The sequence below is a fragment of the Ursus americanus genome, chromosome 8 (assembly GCF_024610735.1).
Source record: "Ursus americanus isolate L20-20 chromosome 8, mUrsAme1.1.p, whole genome shotgun sequence".
NCBI lineage: Eukaryota > Metazoa > Chordata > Mammalia > Carnivora > Ursidae > Ursus > Ursus americanus.
The window spans coordinates 46,304,107-46,329,421 of NC_142134.1; the positions used below are offsets into that span (position 1 = coordinate 46,304,107).

Below are 25,315 nucleotides of genomic sequence, written 5' to 3' on the forward strand. Positions count from 1 at the left end.
GAAGGAAAACGTTCACAGTTGCTCTGGACTGGAGGTACAATCCTCACAAGAGATGTCATGCTCCCTTTGCTTCTTCTAGTTGGTAGGATCAAAGCCATGGTATAATATCCCTTATCACACAACAGCAGGAGGGATGCTGGTGAGAACCTGGAGGAGGTGGGAGTTTCTCATTCCACTTCCTCATCCTTATAGAGAACTGATCAGGTGTCTTAGTGTCCTCAATGCACCTGAACATGAGGAAATTTTCCATAGACGCCTGCACCCCCCGCCCGCCCACCTTATTCTTAGGCTTATTCAAGAACCCTACTGGGGAAACTATTACAGAAGGGTCAATGCTGGGGGCAGGGGGTGACCCCAGGAGGGCAGTGAGCAGGTAGCATGGCACTACCTACTTCACAGAGTTGTGAGGGTTCAATTAAAGTTTAATAGCACATTGCAAGTGTTGAATAAATTTTACCTATTAAAAATGGGTGTAAAAATGAAAAAGAAACTCACAAATCTAAGCTTTGGGCTGTAACAGACTGGGGTTTGAAACCGGAATCTGGCATTTATTTTCTCCACCCATATACATCTCTGTCCTCATGCATCTCTCCTTCATGGACTGGTGAGGATTTAGATTGATGTTCAGTACTCAACACAGGGCACATGGTGCGCTTAGTACGTATCTGTTACTCTCTCTCGTACTTCTCTCACATAGAGGAGATTTATTTTGTTAGGACTTGGTTTCCTTGATTTTTAATTGTTTTTCAAGAAAACGTTTATTGTTATTGTGTAATACCAGGCACTCTGCTAGGTCCTTCACGCCCCTTACGTCATGTGGTGTGCATAATAGACTTGGGTTTTTACATATCATGTTCAGAGTCAGCCTGACCGGGCAGGAAGTACTTGTGGAGGCTGAGCACAGACCAAACTCCCTTAACTTTCCCCAGCACAAATCACATCAATATTTCAAGAATTATTATCTGAAAATAAAAATAAAATCGCTTGTACACGTATTATCATCTTTTCTTCTATGATCCTAAAAAATATCTAGAGCAGAAAATATTGACCCATCTTTTGTGCATCTGATGAAGAGGTAATAGTGTCTTAATACAGATTCTGCAGCCAGGCAGCCTCAGTTCTAACCACAAGGTCTACCACTGATTTGCCGTAACCCTCCAATGAGTTACTTCTGCTCGTTTCTTCATGTGTTACAACAGGATGAAGAATTGTACCTACTTCATAGGGTTGCTATGAGGATTAAGTGAATTAATTTGGATAAAGCACTTGGAACAAAGCCTATCACATAATACATTTTATTTAAGTGTTTATTATTATGCCAGTCCATGCTGCCATCTACCTCATTGAGGAATCACTACTTGATACTATGATATGAATGTCCTCTGTATTTTATAGTAATTGTGATTGTTTGATAAGCTTTGAAAGCATTTTTGGTTGAATACAAATTGGTAGCCCCTGTACTGTCTCACTTGTCCCCAAACAATAGAAATTTCCAGTGGTGTGGAGAAGGATAACATTGATTACAGTGGTACTCACCAACATTTCCAACAGATAAGACACTGTAAGGATATTAGGTGGCATGTAGTAAGGATACTGATAATACTAATAATAGTGATGATAAGGTTTGCCTTCTCATGTATTCTTCACAATAACTCAGCAAGGTAGGTGTTATCAGTTTTAATAAGGAATATAACTCAAAGAAATCAAGAAACTTGTATAAAGTCACATACTTATAAGTTATGGATCCAGGACAATTTCTGCCTAACTTCGAAGACTGCTGCCGTTTCTACTCTGCTATTCTGTCTTCACAGGAAGTATGAGGATGTGGGTGTTTGTGGAGTATTCCAGAGCTTCTGAGTGAGATTGTATGGATGTGTGCTGAAGATAATTTGTGGGTAGCTTTTTCCATTTGAACTGTGACATTTGCCTGTCTTGTGCTCATGTGCCAAGATGTTGGTTTTGACTGACCAGGGAAATTATGTATAATAATTAAGTCTTCAAAGACCTAAGATGTGTCAGAATGGTAACTATTAAACTGTTCATTGAGGCACTGAGATGGCATTTTCCTAAAGAAGTTAAGTTTTAAGTATTTGGGGAGCATTAGCAGTCTATTTCATATGAGATTTAAGTAAAAAATTAAGTCTGGATTAGTATTTCTTTTCCCTAATTTTCATTTCCTTCTTCACTCAGGGAGAGAATGTGCTAGGTCAGGGATGTCACCAGAGATCATGGAAAAATAAATTCCCCCTCCCCCCAAATTAATTAGTGTAAATATGAGAAGCAGAGTGTGCTAAATTCTCTCCAAAGGCCCTCTATCTGCAAAGTTGTATGCCTTTAAGTCTTCTAATTATTTCGGTATAGTAAAATGTTAAGCCAGAGCAAATGCCAGCTGGCGTATCTAAATCATTACTAGTTCATTTTCTTGCAGTGGCCAGCCAAAAATTTACTCTTGTGCATAGTCTTAGCCTACTCTTACACGTCCTCTCCCAGTTCCTGGGCCAGCCAATATGGTACATATTCAGCATTATAAAAGCAGGTACTGGCATCAATACTTGAACGTGTCAAAAAAAATTCTAGGGTTGTTGAAATGTTTTCAGGGTAGATGCCAGCTAAGCCATTTAGAGCAGATGCACTGTCTTCCTAGATGCAGAGGAAGCATGGCTTCTTATCTGAAGTTTGGCTTCGATTCGCTACTCTTTTGGTGTTTATTTAACCAAATGCTCTGTCTAAAAACAGCTGTTAGAAGCACATTCGTGTCATGCTAGTGCTTTCTTTAAGTTTGACCATAAGGCAGAGAACAACTTTTTCTCTAAAAGGATGGCAACTTCAAACTCTTAGCCCCTTGTTTATACAAGTTACTTTCCTAACTTTGTCAACGGTCATAAGACATGAACCATGATATTTGAAAGACTATTCTACAAGCTTTCAAACCAAATTGACTCAAACCAGTGAAAGAGAAATGGAAAGTGGCCACACATTTTTTGCATTTATGTCCACAGCATTATTTAACATCTTCATGAACTTGGTGATCTACCCTCCTTAGTGATCAGAAAGTCATTTTGGGATTGAAGGCTCAATAATGGCATTAATATCTTCCTAACTTGGCATTAATAAGGGAATTTCTTCACATGACAGCAGGAGAAGATGAAGGACCACTACTTCAGATCTGCAGGAGAAATTGTTCTGGGATAAAAAAAAATGTTCAAAGCAACCTGGGAAATGCTAAATCGCGTATATTTGAGTTTGAGTTTTCCTTTTTGGTCATCACACTATGCTGTGTAGAACTTTCCGAGCTCTGAGCAGTATTCTTATTTAGGCCTCACGGTTCATAGTTCATTTCCAAATGCTTTCAGCATAATTTCTGTGATAGTAGAGGAAATACACACAAGGAAGTTGTAGAACGTTTTTGAATTCTTTTTTCTTTTTTTTTTAAAGATTTTATTTATTTATTTGACAGAGATAGAGACAGCCAGTGAGAGAGGGAACACAAGCAGGGGGAGTGGGAGAGGAAGAAGCAGGCTCATAGCAGAGGAGCCTGATGTGGGGCTCGATCCCATAACGCCGGGATCACGCCCTGAGCCGAAGGCAGACGCTTAACCGCTGTGCCACCCAGGCGCCCCAAGAACGTTTTTGAATTCTTAATAGGCCATTAAACTTAAATTTTTTTGAATAAGAAGAAAAAATTTGATTTATCTTCAAACTTTGCAGCTAAAATTTTCAAAGTTAATTTACATCTCACAGGCAGCATGGGAAAGCTGCCATTCTTCTGAGATCAAATGGAGGCCTAAAAGTTCTAGGGTTTCTTTCTGAAATGAAGTCCAGTAAATTCACAGTACTCCGTTTTCATAGCTATTTCAATATCTTCCTATTTGACCCAGCAAACATTTAAAAATCTGTCTTAGATGAATAAAATTCTAAAACATCACACTTTTTTTCTTTAAAAAGGGAATACAACCCAATCCTCAAGTTTCTTTCTCTGTAGCTTTTATGGAATATTTTAAAAAGATCTATAGCTTATACACTACATGGTTGTTCTAATTTTTTATATTCTAAACATTGACAATTCAGAAGGGACTGGAGAAAAAATGGAGTGGTGAGGAGGTGAAAAAATGAGTTTTTATTTATTATGCACATATCATGTATCCAGCATTATGTGAAGTATGGTAAACACTGAAGCCGTGTTCGGCATTTCTGCCCTGAAGGAGCCTACACTAAATGAGGTTGTGGAGACAGGCCTACATGCGTGGAGCAATTAGGGAGCAAGGCAGAATATCATTAAATGCTGAGTTGGAGAGACATATAATTTCTCCCTAATTTCAAATATTATTATTCCATTACTGTTGCATGGGGCTCACTGTCTCTTCGGTTTGACATGTTATTATTTGGCTTTTGGTGAAGGATTGACATGGATTGGAATATATAGTTTCGGTGACTTTTTCATTATCTTCACCATCCTCCCCAAATCAGGAGCTATTCTGGGCATTATATAGGATGTTTATTTTTATTCAGTTTTTTAAAGATTTTATTTTATTTATTTGACAGAGAGAGTGCACAAGCAGGGGGAAAGGCAGAGGGAGAGGGAGAGGCAGACTCCCCACTAAGCAGGGAGCCCAATGCGGAACTCCATCCCAGGACCTCGGGATCAGACCTGAGCTGAAGGCAGACGCTTAACCGACTGAGCCACGCAGGTGTCCCTAGAATGACTTTAGATGGATGTAGTAAATTCTCACAGAAATCTCCAAGCTTAACTAGATAACAGAGATTATATACGCAGGTAGACAAAGAGGCAGAAAGAGACAACTATTAGCTTCCTTAAATAACACGTTTCTCTATAGCTCCTGTGACAAGTGGAATTTTTCCGCTGAGAATGGGGACTAACCTTTTTTTCAGGCTGAGGAGAAGGCTTCCCTGGAGACGATATGCTTCAGAAACCTATTGATGAAAGAGATGTACCTCTATTCTTGTTGCAAAGATTTCCCTGCCTACCACAAACTGATGCACGGTAGATGTCTGATATTTTTAAAGCCAAATTATTCTAGAAATCTATTTTTCCAGAAAAATACTTTTATTGCTTTTTATAAATTAAGCTCTTTCACAACTAGATTATTATTTTATTATTATCTTAATTCAATAGGTAATATTCAGTTTAAGTATCTATGATTCTTGATTTTCCTGGTCGTGAGTCTCCATAGCAATGGGCCATGCGTCTCCTAGAAATTCTGATGCTCCAAATTGCAGTGCTATCAACTGCTCCCTCCTGGTTGAGAATGAGTGCGTCAATGAGTCACCCTTCCTGTTAGGTGCATGTGTTGACTTTCTCAGGTACGTTGGCTCAGATACTAATACCAGTCCAATATATGATAGGTGCCGTATATACTTATAATCTTTATAGCAAACCCAATAGGTAAGTATCGAATGAAGCCAAATGAGTTTTCCCCACTTCATCCAAGTCACACTGAGCCAATGATTGGAAGAGCCGGGATTTTAATGATATCTGCCTCTTACTTGAAAACCTGTGCTAATCTCACTGAACTGCTAGGGTTTGAATCTCCCATCAAAGATGGCTTGAGATATTGTAAACTTTGTTACCCCTCCCCCACCAAGTCCCGAGGTTTGTTGGTTGGTTTGCATGGAATTAATGCTAAAGTATTTTGTCTCTTTGCTCTTTTGCTTCTGAAGGAATAACCACAGTCCTCACCATGACCACCCTGAGCATCAGCGCACGGCATTCTTTGCCCAAAGTGTCCTATGCTACTGCCATGGATTGGTTCATAGCTGTCTGCTTTGCTTTCGTATTTTCCGCCCTTATTGAGTTTGCTGCTGTCAATTATTTTACCAATATTCAAATGGAAAAAGCCAAAAGGAAGTCATCGAAAGCCCTCCAGGAAATACCGGCTGCTCCTGTGCAGAGAGAGAAGCCTCCCGAAGCTCCTCTGCAGGTATTTGACTTCATCTCCTTCAGTTTCAGATTGCAGCCTTTTGGTCAGATTTGCATTGCCAGGGGAAGAACTGAGAATTTGAAAATCCTGATAACAATTTGTAAGTCGTTTAACATCCAGAAAAATAGAAAAGGATCCTTGTACATGTAAACTTTAAAACTGTGATTAATGGCTTAAAAATTACACAGGTCTGGATGAGCTAGATTTACATGGAGCTAGTTGTTTGAAACCTCCTGTCAGAATTAAAAGTTTTTGACAGGGACAAAATCTGACGTGTACCATTAAGAGGAACCCGTGGATATCTTTGAGTGGGTTGAGAAGTCATTTTCATAGAGTTCATTGAACAAAGTCAAGCAGCGCTTCTTAACGTGATTCTACGTTAGAACTATTCCATGGGGACTGGTGGGGCCTGTGCCCTTGTATGAAACGAGAAAACAAAACCAATAAACAAGAAGACCCATAGTTGTAGCTGATGAACACCAAAGGTGAAGAATTATTGTCCTAAAGGGACAGACCTAAAAGGATATAAAAATCTAAGAGCTGTCATTTACATTGGGCACACCAGTGATTCTGGGATTAAAAAAAAGTTTTAAAGTAACGTTTCCTCATGGACTCCAGTTGTACAAAAACAGCAAGAGCTTCATGAAAACAGGCAAGCAAACGGGCAGCTCCTCTTCGTCCTCTGCCCCCTCCATCTCCCCCTCCTCCTCCACTATCTCTTTCTTTCTTAATCTCACTCTACTCTGCTTCCTCTTGAATCAGCAGACAAGTTTCTGTGGTCACTTCTCCACAGCCTTACGGTAGTTGCCACAAGAGGAGGTCTAACACTCTTTAGCCCAAATCAAAGTATCTATAAATGATCTACTTCGTTGTCTGTAGATAATAACTCATTCCCTTATTTGTGGAATCATTCATTAATTCCTTTAATTATTTTTTTTAACTCATTCGACAAATACACATCCAATGCCAACCATGTGACAGACTCTGTTCATGGTCTGGGAATCCTCAGTGTACATACCCCACTCCCCCCTGCAACAAATATCCTGCTCTGTGGAGCTGACAGGTGTGTAGGATGAGGAAAGGGAGACAGATGATTTACAGAACATAACTAATAAGACACGCGGGGTGTTAGATGGTGACAGAGCTGTGGTAGGGAAGAAGCCCCTAAGAGGAAGGACGGACCTGCAGCCACGGTATAAGAGGGCTGGGATTCCATTCAGAACATAGGTGGTCAGGGAGGTCCTCCGCGGGAAGATGGCGGAGAACAAATCAGGTTAGGCGCTCACCCCCTGTGGGAATTAACTGGTCAGGGTTCAACAATCTACAGGTCCTACAGAGCTCTAGGTGCTGGTTCTCTAAGAAGGGCATGTGAGCAGGTAGGGAAATTATTGCCCTTCCCATTAAGTCAATTTTGGTAGTTTACCTTTTCTTCTAGAAGAACCCATTTCACAAGATTTTTAAAATCATTGGAAAGGATTCTGTATACTCTTTTCAGTGAAAAAAAAAAAAAGATTATCTGCAGCTTTATTCCTTTCCCATTCCCCGTGGATAAATTTATGCCCTCTCTGCCTTTGATTGTCGTTTTAATAGCTTTCTTCTGTTGTATTGAGGACTTGGTAGAAACATTCTACTTACTATTCCTTTCCAAAAAAAAAAAAAAAAAAAAATTAAGTCTTGGGTATTTATTTACTTATTTATTTATTTTACTGCTTCTTTTCTAATTATTGATTTGTGATTTATTTTATTTCCATCATTCTGCAGGTTAATTATGTTACTCTTTTTCTAGTTTCTTGAGTTTAATTCCTACTAATTTATTTTCACTGTTTTTTTATTTAATAATAAAGTTTCCTTTATTGCAATGAGCTGTGTTACATACAGCTTTGGCCATAGTTCAAAACTTTTGATGTGTATTATCATAATTATTTGCTAAATATTCTACAGTTACATGGCTGTTTTTCTCTATAAGCTAAGAATTATTTGGAAGATAATATTAAAATTTCTGAAGTGGATTTGTTTTATTTAGCTCCACTGTTTATTTCTAGTTGTATCACATTGTGTTCAGAAATGTTACCTGCACAAAAGTGAATATTATTCATACTTTCATTATGCTCTGAATTATGTTAAAAGCTTGTAAGTGTTTGATGGCAATTTGAAAGAAGTTGATTTGTAGCTATTAAATCAGTTTTACTTAAAACATTATCATCCATCTAATAAATCACCTCTCATCTTCTTGATCTTTCAAACACCAAAGAAAGACACAAACAGTTCTCCCACTGATTTGAGATTTGTGTTAAAATTTTCTCACATTTTGACGTTTTTTTGTTTTATACATTTTGATGCTCTGATATGCAACATGTAAAGATTCATAACTGCTCTATTTTCATATCAGTCTATATATTTAATCATAAAATAACCTTTTTTTTGTCCCATATAATGCCTTTTCCTTTGAATTCTATTTGGTCTGATTTTAATACTTTTTGTATTCTTTCTTAATATGTACTTTTGTAATATATTTTTACTACTAAATTCCTTATTCTTTATTTTCTCATGGACTTTGGAAGCTACATATCATATCTTTATATCACCAGTGATTAACTTTAAAGTTTTAAGGCAACATATTTCTACTAATGATTTTCTAATAATGTTGAAAGTATAAAACTCTCCCATGTAGTTATTAACTTCTCCCAACCCCAGGATTGCTCAAGTCCAGAGATTCTGGATTTGGAGACATGTTTTATATACATAATTTTTTCTATTTATAATGAGTCGGCATAGTTCTCTTTTCATTTTTGCAAAGTGAACTTGTACTCATGCTGTAATGGAATATTATAAATACCTCAAAGTACCACTTAATCAGAATAAAGCTAATGTCCAAAGGTGGGAAGAGGACCAACAATCTTCTGTTTACTCCTTTAAACATCTCTCTTGGCTGCAGCAGTTGCCATTGTCAATACATGCTCAGCTGAACACACGCGATGGACTAAGTCCACTCTGATTCAGTAGCTCCTCTCGGCAGGATGGGTCACGACCTGCGTGCAAGTGACATGACTGATGTCAGGAAGATTAAATTTGTGATGGCATAGATTCATAGTATTTAAGGGTGGGGAAGGAAATCTAGTCAAAATAGACATCATAGGCTTCATGTCCTCTACAGCATTTGACTATGTATGTATAATAACTCAGATCTGCACAGCAGTTTACTTGAAGAATATCTGTGTTCTAAAGACAGTGATTAATAGCTTAGCCCACCCATCCTCCTAACTCCAGATTCCTGCCAGAGCATAGCCAGCTTTTGGAGTGTCCGTTGTCACTGAATGGCTTCAGTATCAAGTTCGACTTTGAAGGTTGAGAACACATTAAAATTGAGAGAGGGAGGGAGGAAGCGGAAGAGGAACAGAGAGAGAGAGAGAGGGTGAAGGAAATTTAGAAGGAGAAAGACTGTGTTAAGAGCAAAATTTTAAAACACATTATTGGAAGAAAATATTCTAAGGATATATAAAGTTCGAGTTTCAGTAAGAGATTCTTGTCAGCTGAAATTTGTTTATTCAAATATGTATTCCAACTTGTATGGCTGTTTACTTACTTGAATGATGCTGCCTGTGTTTAAAATGTGCTTAAACTGGTTTGGAATCGCCCTGAGAGTCTACATGACATTTGGTAATTCACTAGTCCTTTGGTAAGGTCACTAGTGGTTTGATTCATTGTCACCATATGTGACCCATGGACTGTTAATGGCCTGGCAGAGGTTTATGGTGACCATTTCTATTCTTGGGGAATTGAAATACGTATGGAGTATGGAATATTCATGAAGTAAGGAGAAAAGGCAGATTGGCAGAATCTAAGGGCAGCTGTGGGCAGCTTGAATATGTCTTTGGGCATCTCAAGAGGCAAAGCAGCTGTTCTGTTTCTCTGCTCAACATTACCTTAATTCTGCCTTTGATTCTGTCCTTCCAGTATTTGAGTTGAGCTTCATTGTTGTGGCTGTATCCTTCCATGTCCTTACTGCTTTTGAGAGTATCTGTTCTCCCACTGACGAGGTGATTTGGATTAGTAGGATGGTTTAGAAAATAAATAACTATAAAAACGGGGAAGATTTCTTAAAATACTCTTTTTAAAAATCATTTGAAAATATATCTTATAGTCCTTGTTCAGTTAGAAAGTATGCATTTATGAGTGTATATTGTATCTTGTGAAAAGAACCCAATGATATAATGACTAAAATTAACTGGGCTCTTAAATTGTGTCAGGTACTATGTGCTATGCTTTACATGTGTTACTTAATTTCAAGGTCGTGATAACTATTTTACAAATGAAGAAACTGAGGCTTGAAATTGTTAAGTGATGTACTCAAGAAATGGTATACCCAATATTTAAATTAATTCAGCTGCATCTGAATGCAGAACTTGTTCTCTTTTATTAAAACCCTTTTATAGTATTTAATTTATGATATACCTGTAAAGAGTAGACAGTAGAACATATATATTATATACATGCATAAAATGATCAGCCCAACAGTTTCATTCATAACAATAGCAAAATATTCTGAGCCCTCCTTACATATCAGTAACAAGAACTTTTACAGACATTCAAGTCTTAATGACGGATTAGAAATGTTGATGGAAATGGGGGATGAGATCGTAGTGGCATCATTCACTAGAACAGAGAAGAGCAGTGAACCACCTTTAATGAAGAAGCTAATTAGTTCAAGTTTAGATAGTGGCAATTTCCATAGCAGGACATTTTCTCCCTTCCCACGATAATGATGATTTTCTTTTTTCAAACTGCAAATGCATACTTCTCCACTGCATACCTTTCCTTTCCCATCTATCCAATTTCTTTGTTTCCTTTTCACTGTAACTATTCTCATGGACTTCTCAATTTTAAAGTGTTTGTAGATTCTTACAAGGATATTTGTAAAATTAAAGAGCTATTTGCTCTACTTAGAGTCTTTAAGAAAAAGATGATATAAAGATATATAAATAATTCAAGGTGCCTCTTGGATTCAATAATTTAAGTGCACTCATGAGAATCTCCTTTTTTACTATCCATTCTTCAAAGTCAAGATGAAGCCTTATTTCCCATATGTGTTTCATTCTGATTGAGGTCAAGGATCTCAAGGACATGGTCTCAAGGATCCACATCTACAAAGTGGGGGTGATGATGGAACCTACCAGAAAGGCTTATCATGAGGGTTAAATAACATTGTACATGTCAAGTACATAGTGCAAGTGTAATGCCCAGTAAATAATTGTGTGGTTATTATTACCCTTTATTTCTTGAAGCATCTTCAACATTTAAAGTATGCATCACAAAATTTATCATTTATAATATCCTGAAGTATTTTGTATAAGTAAATCGCTTCATATATGATTGCTATATCTACCTAGCTTAGGTGGCGAGCTCCTTAATGAAATTGATTATGGTTTCTTTCTGTTTCCTCACACAGCACATTGCATGGTGTTTAATAGTTATAGTTTTTTGATGGATTATAATGAATCAACTCTAGGAATTGAACAATGGGAAATGTGGTGCCTCTGAAATTATATAAATATCAACCGTGTCCAAAAACATTCGTATTTTATGTAAAATTCTTTCTCACCAGAGTAAATGAGAACATCAAACAGATGTTAAGTAGTGAGCTGGAGCTGGGTTGCCGGGGGCATCGAGAACAGCAGATATTCCGTCTTAGCATTCTGAGACACACTTGCCAGCAGTTGAGCTTAGCGAGTGGGCAGCAGTAGAGCTGAGAGGGATGCTTTGAAAAAAATAAGACAAAACGAAAAGCTCAGTAAAGCACAAGGGCAACTGTGCATTAGGAGGAAAGCATCATTTGTTGTCCTTTGCTCATTTTAGTCCTATCACTTACACAGACGTCAATGCCTATTAGCAACATCGGCATTAAATACAATGATTTCCCAGCGGTTGGTAATATACAAGCTTCATTCCACTGCAACAGGGTGTACAAACTAGGTCAGTTTCAGATTTTCATTTTAATCATTCTCAAAACTCCCCTTAGAAATGCTGTTCTTTAAATAGTTTAAGCTAACACGCAAAAAACTTTCATTTTTCCATTTGTCCATATTTCTTTCATTTCTGAGCTGAGTTTAAAAATCTCTTTCTTTGGCAGTTTGAAAAAGGACGTGAAGCAGTGCTGTCAGTTCACTTGACATTTACGTGTGTTTGTGACAGTAGTTTAATGACATTCTTTACATCTTATATAAATTGTACCTCCCCAAACCCATGCCTTGTTCAGTACAGAATGTTCTGTAGTTAGTAATGCTCTTTAGGCAATGAGTAATTGCTTAATTGCACAATTACTAAAAGGTATGATTTATGTCAAGAATAACAGAATTATGTTTCATTTTCAGCCATATTTTTTATCTTTTGATTTTGCTACATGTCTTATGCAGACTCATGAGAAATTGTCATGTTGCTAATCCTTGAGAGCAAATCTAGTCATTTAACAAGTGTTTACCAAGCAACTGCTATGCACCGGTCACCATGTAGGGCACTGAGGACTCAGAGACAATACTTAGGAGGGTTGTCTAGGGAAAGAGAGAGGCTAGTAGTCTTGTGAGTTAGTAGTATATTTAGGATATAGAAGTGTTGTTTGAGTCCTGGGTTTAGATTAATACAAGCATACTTTTCGTAGTGGGAACTTACTCTGAAATCTTCACTGCTGCCTCAGACCTGTCTGCTGAAATACCAGCCTCTTTATTCAATTACATATTGGGAACCTATTGTATTTATGAATATATTTATGAAAAACTTATTAAGTGTCAATATGCTGGGAATACTGTGCTCACTCCCTTCATTGATATGAGGATAGTAGGGAGGACCAACATTCAATGATTAATTTCAAGTAATTAAATAATGAGTAATGTGCAGAATGCTGTAGAGAAGCAGAGAGGGTAATGATAAGTTATATGACAGAGAATTAAGCTGAGACTCCACATTATTTTTTTTGAAATACAAAAAGTGACAAGTAAGGGACATCATTCAAAATGACAAAAGGAGGAGAAGCAATCAGTTTTAATAGCTTATCAAAACCATGTTGTGCATATTTGGGTGATTATTGGTAATAATACTGCGTGGGAAGAAAAACGCCAACATTAGCATCATAATGAAATATATAGTCTGTTTCTTCCTCCAGAATGGGAAATGCCATAATTCTGATGCTGCTTTAGGAAGGCTAGATATATTAGCCAGTGTTCAAGGAAAGAGTAAGGCATCTTATAAACCTTGATTTATAAGGGTAGGGTGTGTGTGTGTGTGTGTGTGTATGTGTGTGTGTGGTATAGCTATAGATTAATAGTAAATCCCTTCTTTTATTTTCATGTATTTTATGTTTATAAATATCATGGCAAAGGAAGAAGCTGTGAAGTGTATTTATGTAGTACATGGAATTAGGGGAGGTAGCACGTCGTAACCATCATCATCCTTGTTGTTACTGTCCACTATGTTCCATATAGATGTGTGTGTATCTGTACATAATATATAGTGCTGGTTGCTTTACATGAGATATCTCTAATTTCTGCAATGAGTCCCAGGATGAATTGTTGTGTTGTTATACACATAATTTTATGGTTGAGGACAATAAGCCTTGGTGAAGTGTTTTGGAGACTTTCACGTGCACGGTGCTGCGGTTCACTAGAGAAAACAAGGAGGCATAAAGAGTTTGTGTCTCTACTCTCAGTTCTCCAGTGTAGCTTTAATCACACAACCTAGTATTTGGGTTTGTACTCCTCTGTTAGACAATGAAGTTATGCAAGACTATATCTAAATTTCCTTCTAATCTTTAAAAAAGATTTTATTTATTTATTTAAGAGAGAGAAAGAGAACAAGCAGGGGGAGGGACAAAGGGAGAGGGAGAAGCAGACTTCTCACTGAGCAGGGAGCCCACCACGGGGCTTGATCTCAGGACCATGAGATCATGACCTGAACTGAAGGCAGACGCTTAACTGACTGAGCCAGCCAGGAGCCCCCTAAATTTCCTTCTAATTGAAAATTCTGCATTACTGCAAACTCATTTACTATCTATAAATAATGCCAGCTTGCTTTATATTCTTTAACATTAGCTTACTTCAGTAAAACTGATTAGAAGGAGGGTGATTCTTTTTGGGTTCACTGAATGAGATAAAAAAAAAATATTCAGCTTATTTTATACTCACCTATATAGTAAAGATCATACTGTTCCAATAACAATAAGAGAATCAAATGATACTATGTTACCAAGTAGCAGAGAGTATTTTAAACATTTCATACATATTAACACATATAATCGTCACAGCAGTCCTGTCCAGTCTTCATCCTAGCTTACAGATGAGGAAATTGAAGCACAGAGAGGCTTAAGTGATTTGTCCAAAATCATGCAGCTGCTAAGTAACCAAGCCAAGATTTAAATTCAGGTAATCTGGCTCCAAAGTTTAGGTTTATAGCTGTTAAGTAACCAAGCCAAGATTTAAACCCAGGTAATCTGGCTCTGAAGTTTAGGTTCACAACCACTAGGACTTGCTGCTCCCGGTTATAACCTGCTACCATCACTACTGACCCTCTGTGCCTTACCACCACCCACTCGTTCGCCCTCCCAGTTCCAGGTTTCCCAAAGGCTGTATTAATGTTCACATTGTCGAAAGTATAAGCCATACTTTGGAACTCTATCCTGTTTATAAATAAGCCCTGTCCATTAGCAAGTAGTTTAGTTTACATAGAAGCCAAAATCACAGAAAATTAGTCACACTCTCCAAATCTCCAGCTTTGCATAAAACACATGGGCATTTTGTCAAGGCTAAAAATTATAAATTGATTTAGTACAGTCATTTCAACAAACTGTAGAGCAGTCCATGGTTTTCCCATTTTTTGACATTTTAAACATTTTAAAATACATTCAAAAGTATTACTATCATTTTTTGATTTGAAATAACCTGTTTTATACCTGTTGATATATTTAATTAACAATATTTACTTAGAACATATGCTCAGAAGAATTGTTTTGAAGGTTGTAGGGGAAATTTTAAAGAAGCTCAAGAGAGAGTTTTTGCCCTAAATGAATGTGTACTATGTCAGGTGGCGGAGTATAGCGATGTAAATCATCAAGGAGAGCAAATATTCTGTAGGGATCAGGGAATGTCGTGAAGAAACATCCTGAACTTTGAGAGGGCTGGTGGGAGAACTCAGCCTGGCAGTGAGGTGAATCTCCCGATGGGCAGCTGATGCAGGAGAATGGTAAGGAAATGAGCTAACTCATTACTATAAATACCATTAGCTTGGGTTGTGATATTCATGGACCAACCTAAAGATCATTCTAGCAATGCTATATGATTAATAAACTATTACTCTATTACTGGAATTTTTTTTATTACTTCTCCATTTACTCCATTATTTCTCCAGCACTTCTGGCACAAATATTTTTCTAAGAACCTAGCAAGTGCTCAAGAAATAATTACTGATTGATTTCATTAGACTCAGTTGCCAGAGATAGCAATATATGAAGGAACCACATAGTTCCATCAGTGAAATTTTATTAAGCGTTTTTTTAAATGGTATTTCAAATTTTTATTAATTTGGTGATCTTTTTCCATCTATGTTAGTAATATGAGTGAACCAGCCCTTCTTTTAAGAGTGAAAAAAAATCAGCTTCAAAAATTACAGCTGCTTGAAACAAATTCCCTCAATGTTTAGCTACATTTTCCAGCAAATTCTCTTTCCTAAGCTACTATGTAAGATTATCCATTCCTTCTGGTTTATTTGGCTAAGCTGCCAATTTCCCTTTTGCTATTTTGAGGGACTAATTTCTCACAACATAATATACATAGCTAAATCTCTAGCTTTTCACTCAGCCTCAGATGTTTTAGAAGTTTCAAGAATTATCAGTTTGCGTATTATTTCATTTCATTTAAATGAATTAGAGGATATTATGCATATAAAATATCTCTGGTAGAAGATTATTATGTGTTTTGGTCAATTTAAGGAGAGGGCATGTTCCATTCAGATTGTATGGCACGATATGGTTTTCTATGTTCTGGAATTTCAGATTTCATAAGACTCTTACCCTGTCTAGCTTTGTTGCCTGAATAATACATCTTGTTCTCTCACAAAGCCTCTTTTATAGTGATCCTGAGTTTTCATATTCCTCTTACTTAGTTATTCTGCAAGGTGCTCTTCTTTCTCCCTCAGTTTCTCTCGCACTTTGACTTCAATTTTTATAACTCCAACATGGTCATAAAGATGACCAGCAGGGGAACTTACTTATTCTCTCCAGTCTCATGACTCCCAACCATGTAGTCCAGTGAATCTGGCTTCTCTATCTCATGCTCTCTCCCTCTTTTGGGGGAAATTTGGCTAAAACAAACTTTAAAAAAAATTACTTTTATTTGCTTTTTGTCTGACTCACTGAAAACAATTGTGGGCTCTACAGTCAGTCTTTAGGGGATTCAAAGAAAAGAATGGAGGTGTGAGGATGAGGGTGTGGTTTAGTTTTTCTGTGAGCACTTTCTGTCTTTACCTCCCAAAAAAGTTTATCTAAGCCAAATCAGTTTAATGGGGACATCATGGGGTGCCTTGAAAGTGAAAAACTGTGCTATTAAAAGAAAAGGAGGAGGTATGAAGGAAGAAGGATCCCCATCCTTAGTGCAGCTGTACTTTCTCTTCTGCCACACCTTTGGCATTTGAGGGTAGACTCCGAATCCAAGGAGTGGAAAGCCAACTCTTCACATACAAAATGGGCGTACTATTATTACTAGCTTAACCAGCTATGAACACTTGTGAACATCTGGATAGATTGAAAAACAAAAGTCTGTAAGATTATGAACTTTAGGACCAATATTTAGCACAGAGCCTGGCACCCAGTAAATCCATCCAATATTTGTTGACTGAGTTCATGGATCAAAGAATAAATGAATGCAATGTCATCTCCATAAAATATTATTAATAACGATAGTGACAGGAAAGAGAAGTCCTAGATGACAACAAAAATAGAGAAAACTCCCATACGCCCATTCTGGTATTGCCTTTTTTTTTTTTTTTAACTTTTTAAGGCCCACACTGAGTTTGGGGATTACAGAAGGAAATCTGCATGACTCTTTCTTGATCTGAAACCACCTGGTTTCTTTCGAAGTATCTCATATGTAGCAGCTGTTTTCTCCCTGCCCTTCCATTGGCTATGCCTTTGACTCTTAGTCTCCTTTGGGTTACTCCGGCTCCTGATGTAGACAGACTACTAGATGCAGGTGACAGTCACGCTCGACTGTGCCGTTCAGGCTACACCTACACGCTACCACATAAGGAAGTGCTGTTCGGTTGTATGTGAAAAAAGGGTATAATCAATACCTTTCTGAGAGCTGGTTTGAATGGAGAAGCACTGAGAAGCGCATCCCGTTTGGAAGGTGAAAAAAGCAGGCCTCGTGGAGCTTGAAAGATGCTTCCAGAGAAAGCAAGCAAGAGATGGACAACCATATAGTAATATGAAAGTTATATTCTTAAAGCAGATCCATCACTAAAAAAATGTGGACTGCAGTGATGAATGAAGAGCAGGGGCTGAGCACTTGACCTTCACTGGCCTCCCCTTCCAAGGCCAAATGAACCCGTGAATTGTTTTGACAAAAGCCAGTTTTTATTAGGTTGGACCATATGAAAATACCATTAATACTGGTTAAAAATGGTTTTAAAAAGTCAAAAACAGTCTTTTGAAGTGAAGATGAGGCCTAGAACTGACTTACAATTGCCTTTATCAACTGTTTCTTTTTGACAGCAAAACAGGTAATTAAAAATAAATTGTCCCAGTGATTATAGTGGTTAGCATTTTTAAAATTTATGAGTTTGTTTTGAAGACCAAGATTTAGGTTGGACCTGTACTCAGTGTGCCTGGAGCTGATGGGAACATATCCTCTATGGGCATCTTAACATTCTCAGTAGGATTGTTTGTTAGTTTATTTATTTTATTTTGACTCGAAGCCGTTGAGGCTGTACAGACGGAGAGCATCAACGGGCACTCTCGCCTGTGTTTAGCTCACTATTGCTGCTTCTGCAAGCAAGAAACCCACTTTGCTAAAGGCTTAGCTGATCCTGAAAAATGTTAACATGCTTTCTGCTTAATGTTTGCCGACGGGCTGATCTAAAAATGGCACCAAGGAGGTTACCTATTATCCACAGAACAAGAATACATTTCGGGACTGAAATAGATTATGGTCAATGGGGACTTGATCTGCTGACAGAAAGTTATATTAGTATCCCTGAGCGATTCATAAAAATAGAATTAAATTTTATGTGGTGAATCCTGTTTGTTTTTGGTTAATTAAAAAAAATGAATCTCTCCTTTAGTACTTGCAATATTTAAGTTCTTTTTCTCTTAGACTTATTTTCCCGCAGTGTTTTTTATGAAATGCACTCATCTTTCAAAATTATGGAAATCGTTCATTTTTGCACATTTGCAATGGGTAATATCTTTTGCACCATAGCCAAATTTATGTTATCAAATTCATTACTAAAAATACTTTAAAGAAGTGTTTCGAAGCATCATTGAGATAGAATATGGAAAGACTTAAAATCATATATTGAATGAAACATACATTTTTTTTTTCTCTGTGGTCTTCAAATCCCTAGCAAATTGGAAACTTTTATTGTTTTCTTTTTCAATTAATGTATAATAGGAAGGCTGACTTTTCCTTGTTTGCCTGTTGCCCTTGTGGCCTACCCAATTTAGGATTTGTTTGGGACAAAAATGTCCTGGCTTGACCAATAGACTAGATAGTCACCCTAACAATGGAGCAAATATAAAAAAGCAGTTTTCCAGCAATGAAAAATTGCTAAAAGACTTAAGTTAATGATTTCAAATTATAATCCAGATATACATGACTTTAATAGACATCTTATAATGGGGTTAAAGTTTAAAATTACAATCCATAGGGGATCTCATAATCTCATGAGACAATTTAAGGTAATTATTTGCTACAATTGACTTCCTGGTTACTACCTAGTCGTTTTGCAGCCAGTAAGTGCAGCTAGCTACTTGCAGAATTAGAAATCATAGCATTATGAGGTTTCTAAGCTCCAAGACACGTAAAATTGAAGTAAAAGGGATCACAAGTCCTCATTGTGGAGCAGTGTTGGTGAAAGATACAGGCCAGTTGTTCTTTAATGTAAGACAGATCAATACTGTTGCTTTATTCTCAGGAATTTTGTTATCAGATGGTCTTCCTCATGGTGGAAAAACAAAACAAAACCAGGATACAGAGAGATGTAAAATTTGGAGCTGAAACACGTGAGGTGAAATCAGAAGTATGAAAATAAGAAGAGAAATACTGAATAAGATGTCCTTTCTGCCATGCACTTGCTGTCATTGTCTTGTGTGTTACCTAAGCACTTCAATTTTTTTCCCTTCAAGCCCTAACAGAAGATATCCTAAGATTTCATCTTTTGTGTTGGTCTGAATGAGAGTATGTGCCAGACTTATTTTGGGAAGGAAGAAAGAACTCTGCTGTTGTTTGGGATTATGATATTCATAATCCCTGATTTAGCAAGATGTAGTACAGCCCGATTCATGGTAGAGCTAATCATTTCAAAAATAGCTACATTAAATATGTACATTATATATGTTTATTCCAGACCAATTTCTTAGCACAGTAGAGTAAGCACAATCATACACTCTCAGTAATGTAAGCAATGAGACAGAATTTGTTGCTTTTCACTAGCTCACCATAATGTTCTTCCCCAGTTTGAATGTGCTCCACAATCCAATTATTATGTTTACTCCATGGTGTTCTTTCTTCATGTCGTTAATATCTTATTTTCTGGCTGAGGTTCTCTTTATTTATGACAATAGTTTGATTGATTTCCAAAGGATAAATAAATGTGATCATTTTAATGGTTAAAATACAAATTGGGTGGTCAGTGGAGGGCTTATGGCTGTTTCGTATCACCTGGACGATCTCATGGTGTAGTCCTAGCTAGTTTCACTATTAGAACAATTTATAAGAGTGCTGAGAAGATAAAGACATTAGCCAGAAGCCTCCTGATAAATTCATGGTAAATGACAGATTAAGATGACAAGAACATAGCTCCACGTAGACTATGTTACCCTTTGTAACAGCCATTCACTTGGTGTTACTATTTCTACCTATGCATGCCCCGTGTTGAGCAGGTATAACCGATAATTCACGTAGGAAATTCCCATTTATCTAAGTACAAAAAGATAATTAGATTAAAAATGAGATAAAGTACAAAAAGCTAAATTAGATAAAAGCACTTTTTGGTAATACTATACAGTGCTAACTTATGTATGAGTATGCCACAATATAATTTTAGCGTAGAGTTAGTTTTCATGATATCCAAATGCTTTGAAAATTGACAACGCACGAGTAAAAAGGGATTCTGCTAAGCACACACAAAAATTAATCAGAAACTCATTCCAAAGTTTAATTTCAATGTTCGGTTTTTTTCACAATTCATCAAGCTGACAGTAAAAGTTGCTTCACTCCTCTTTTAAAGCTGAGCATTTTAACCGTTCCCTCCCCAGTTACTCCACCAACCAGATAAAGAGAGCCTTTGAAGGCTGGGTTTCAGGCTGTTTGAGGCATTTGGAGTATTGCAAAAAATATACTGTGACAGAAAACATTTTTCGAGGTAGTTGTAATAAGACCTCCTCCCCACTGGTCATCTGCCATACATTTCTTACAATGGGAGGGGGAGTCTATGCTCCCTCACACTTGAATCTGGTTGAGCAGGGGGGCTGTGAGCCCAGTAGAAGTGGTGCTATGTGACATCGAGGCTGGCTCTCCTGAGATCCCCTATCGGGACCCAGCTATCATGCTGTAAGGAACCCAGGACACATGGAGAGACCACAGGGAGGGTATTTCCGCTGACGATCCCATTATCAACTCCCAGAAATGTGAATGAGGATGCCTTCAAGGTGGCTCCGGCCCCAGCCACTCTCACTAAACCCACCTGAGAGACACTGAGTGAGAGCTGCCGAGCTGAGTCCAGTCAACCTCCAAAGCCATGAAAGGGACTGTTTGGGGTGATTTGTTACGCACTAGACAACTGAAAAGCATATGCTTCTGAAAAAGCCAGATATACTAGGGGCGCCTGGGTAGCGCAGTCGTTAAGTGTCTGCCTTCGGCTCAGGGCGTGATCCCGGCGTTCCGGGATCGAGTCCCACATCGGGCTTCTCTGCTGGAAGCTTGCTTCTTCCTCTCCCACTCCTCTGCTGTGTTCCCTCTCTCGCTGGCTGTCTCTCTGTCACATAAATAAATAAAATCTTAAAAAAAAAAAAGCCAGATATACTCAAATTCAAATACTGACTCAACCTCTTGCTAGTGAAATGATGTCAGCCAGGATCTTTAATTTCTCTAATTCTGTTTATCTTACAGATGTTTAATCTGGAATACTGTAGGTGCTCAGTAAATATGTTTTCCTACTTTCCCGCCTTCCCTCCCTCCTTTCCTTTCTTCCTTCTTTCCATCCATCTTTCCCCCCCTTTGCTTGCTATAACTTTTCCTTCTTTTCCTTCCCATGTAAATTCAACTGAGTGCAGCTGCTTTTGTGGTAGACCAATTCAAACTGGAATATGTTAGTGCCAGGTGTGGATTTAATTGAACCTTTACTTAGAATGCAAGCAGACAGAATTCAGGATGCATTTTTTTTTTCCAGCGAAAACTGCTGAATCATTGCTTCTAAAATCGGCATAAAATATGCTCAGACCTTCCACAGACGGCATGTGTGATGCTATCAAGTGTCTTGGGGGAATGGGGTAAACACATTTTTAAAAAAGGAATGTTTCCATCAGTTCACAGTGAACGTTATCTGAATTCGTTCAGGCGAAGAATATCTTAAAAAGCTAGATAAAGGAAATGAAGGCGTGAGCAACATGTTATTTGTAGGAATGACATACATTATCTCCTTGGCAACTGCGGGTGGCATGCAATTTGGCAATCTATGTTGTGTCATCTCGGATGCCTGGAAGTCACTGTTTCCTATGGAAACAAAGGAAAGAACAACATGAGAGAAAAGTTCTGATTTTAGTATGCTGGAAAATTATTTTAAAACCAAGGGACCAGCAGGTTTCCATGGCATAACAAAAACTCAAAATGGCATTAAATTTTCATTTATTAATTCCACAATGCTTTAGAATATGGACTTGATCCAAATTTTCTTTGGCCCTAAGCTTTTTATTCATGCTTTATGGTCAAATGATGACTCAAGACATCTGTATAGAACTTTCAATATACTGGTGTTTAGTAAGCCTTTCTTAAACGTCAGCATCTCAGCTTATGCACGTTCATGCATCTGTTTATTCAACAAATCATTGTTGAGTTCACACTCCCACTTGTGCCAGGAATCGTGCTAGGTGTTGAGGCTGTGTGCACCCTTTGTCTTATGTCTTATAATCATCCTGGCATATTCATAGGATAGCATGGCATTTCCTTATTTGAAGTGAATCCATAATTTAGCAAGGTTCATTTGGCCCTGGTCTGAAGATCCCGTTATATTGGGAGTTAAGAAATAGCAGATGTGAGCCACGGCGCTACACAATTCTTGATGGGACACAGAACAGTTTTCATCATGGCTTTTCTTTGGTCGGTGACTTCAGTGAACTTTCTTAAATATAATGTCAGCTGGTTTTCATCGACAGCCAAACGAATGACTCTAAAATATTTCTAATAGTGACTGGTGCTCAATAGAATTTCATGTGTAGGTAATTTGAAGAAATTGAATGTCTTAAATGAGGGAACCTCAGATTGTGACACAGCTGGCTAGAGTCTAGAAGTTTCCACTATGATGAAATTCAAAGAGGTATCAACATTATAAAATACTCTAAAGGCAGCCTGAACGTTGCAGTGGGGCTGCTTGACCACAGCAGGTGAATGATATGGCTGGTAATGTGACATTAAAGTGTGGCCTCCGTGGTGCCAGGATCACCGGTGGGGTACTGGGAATTCCCTCACAGTGGCCTGGCAGATAGGACTTGAGATTTACTGTGGAGAGAAACTTAGGTTCAGGGGTCGGTCATTTCCAAGGATGATCTTGCCTCCCATCGATCAGTGTAGTGTCGCCAAACCATTGCCTTGCTGCTTCTTCTACATCTATTTCCAGCCTCACCACAGCACAAGCTGGGACATTTATCCACATTTCTGAGGTGTATTAAAGAACGAGTGGGAGGCAGACTGCTACTGTCCACCAAAGAGTCTCACAAAAGAACCTTATAGGCTGACCTTCCAAATAGTGATTTTAAGCGGTTTTCTAGCTTGGAGGAGTAGAAACCATAGGCTTGATTTTATCATTTCAATATTAAAATTAACGACCAGATTTCACTTCCTGGTTTTTTTCCCCAATAGGGTCTTATTTTACTATGTCCTTTCTAAGAGCAGTATTTCAGCTTAGAATTTTCTTGGGTTTGTGGATATATTCATGGAAGATTTAAATAGCATTGCAGCTGTACAGAAAAGCTGTTCTAGTGTGTGCTTTGAAAATCAGCTTTTCAATAACTGATAGCTTTAGAACTATGATTGAGAGGAAAAATCCAGTCCTTGTTTAACAAGCTATTTCAGCCACTGGCTACATGTTCCAACTGGTTTGAAGGAGAGACTCACGTTTCCCATTGCTTTGCTCCTGTAAAGGCAGGTTGGTGCCTGGGAACCTCATGCTTTTCCCGTGTAGCAGCAGAGGGTGAGGGAAGGAGAAGGTTGATCCAGGACGCAGTGCTCCGCTGCTCAATCGCAATCATCCAGTCATACTTTTAAACAAGCCAATGTATAAAATAGGAGAGGAAAGGCGTTTAATTCTGGTTATCAGTTAATATTCCAGGATTGACTCATTAAACAGTTCATTAACTACTGTAGTAGCCCAGGAAGTATAATCTGGGTAGAATAAATGAATGTCATCTGGTTTCCAAGTGGGTTTAAATGCACTGCTTTTGGCTATATAGCTTTGCCAACTACTTATCTCCTGAGACACATTGTGTGAGACTCATTTTTGCTGTTCCGAGTGTATAGGAGGGAATGATTTTGTTGTTGATTTATTTCAATACAGTTTGCTCATCATTTATTTATTATTCATTTGACTTGTTTTTATTGACTAGCTCTTCGTGCTTGGTACTGTGCTAGTTAGTGGGAAAGGGAAAACATAAGAACCCTGCAGCCCTAAGGAACCCACAGTTGGGAGAGGCACTCCCACAGTATGCTACATGCTAGGTTAGGAAAAAGCCTAGAATGCTGAGTGAAGATGTAACGGTTCAGATTAGCATCTCTGTGGTGGGGTATTCTGACGATGGTGGTGGATGTGTCACATTGAATTTCTCAGAGGAATCAATAGCTGAGTACTACCTTTGAAAACATAGAAGGGAGGTAAATGAGATGGAGGAAAGAAGGCAGTGAGGGGTATGTGCAAAGATCTGGAAGGAAGACAATACAGCTGATACTTGTAGAACTAAATGAAGACATCCTGCAAGAGTCCAGGTGTTTTAATCGGGTTTCCCCGAAAGCGGAGCTCTGCTGCAAGGATTTATGTGCAAGCATTTTATTTTTTGAGGTGATCCCAAGAAGCACTGTGAGGAAATTAAGATGGAAAGGAAGAAAATTCAATAAAGGATGATTAATAAGCAGATTTACCAGTCCGTACTCATCATCTAGAGATTCTCTCGGAGAAGGTGTGGAACACACCTCAGAATTGTCCCACTGGTTGACAAAGAAGTGGGATACTTATTTACCAACTCTTGTCTCTTGTTAATTAGGATTACTCAAGAGATATTAACTTGAACTTTTGGTCAAACTCTCTCCCCCCGATCAAAGTTCTGTAGACAGAGTACCCTCTAGTCAGAGAAAGGCAGTAAGCCACCATTTTGTCTGGAGTAATGTCCTGGGTAAACCAAATAAAAACAGACAAGGCACCAACAGCAAGGCACCCTAGGGTAACAAGGTAGTTATGAGGAGGCTTTGAGAATAATAGGGAAGATAAGACTGGACTGAGAGGCAGGGCCCAGATCACCAAAGTGTTATTATGGATGTATTTGTAAGGTGGGATGTATTTGTAAGGATAAATACGTTGAATTCATAGGATATGAATAAATTTGTATATAGATTTGACTTTGGACAAAAATGTAGTTTCTGTAAGAGTAAGAATTTTGGCTGTTTCTCGACTTTTGTATCACCAGAGCCAAGAACAGTGCCCGAAATATAAATAAACACTCAATAAATATGTGTTGAATAATGGGATGAATAAGTGAGTGGATGTATGAATGAACCAATTAAAATGTTAGTATGCTTCTAGTGTATCTGAGTGATACTCTCCTGGATATATGGGTCTTCAGGTTGGAGAAAAATTTGGGAAGTAGACATTGATTTTATAATATTGATATAGAGATGGTGATCCAAGGACAGGCTTAT

General features: G+C 38.0%; 1 protein-coding gene across 1 annotated transcript in view; it reads left to right on the forward strand.

Annotated features, from left to right (window-relative positions):
- Positions 1-25,315, forward strand: part of GABRA4 (gamma-aminobutyric acid type A receptor subunit alpha4) — a 62,010-nt gene that overhangs the window by 21,066 nt on the left and 15,629 nt on the right. Inside the window, exon 8 of the mRNA XM_045815994.2 lies at positions 5,680-5,939. Coding sequence (XP_045671950.1) covers positions 5,680-5,939 — 260 coding nt within the window. The remainder of the gene's footprint in view (positions 1-5,679; positions 5,940-25,315) is intronic.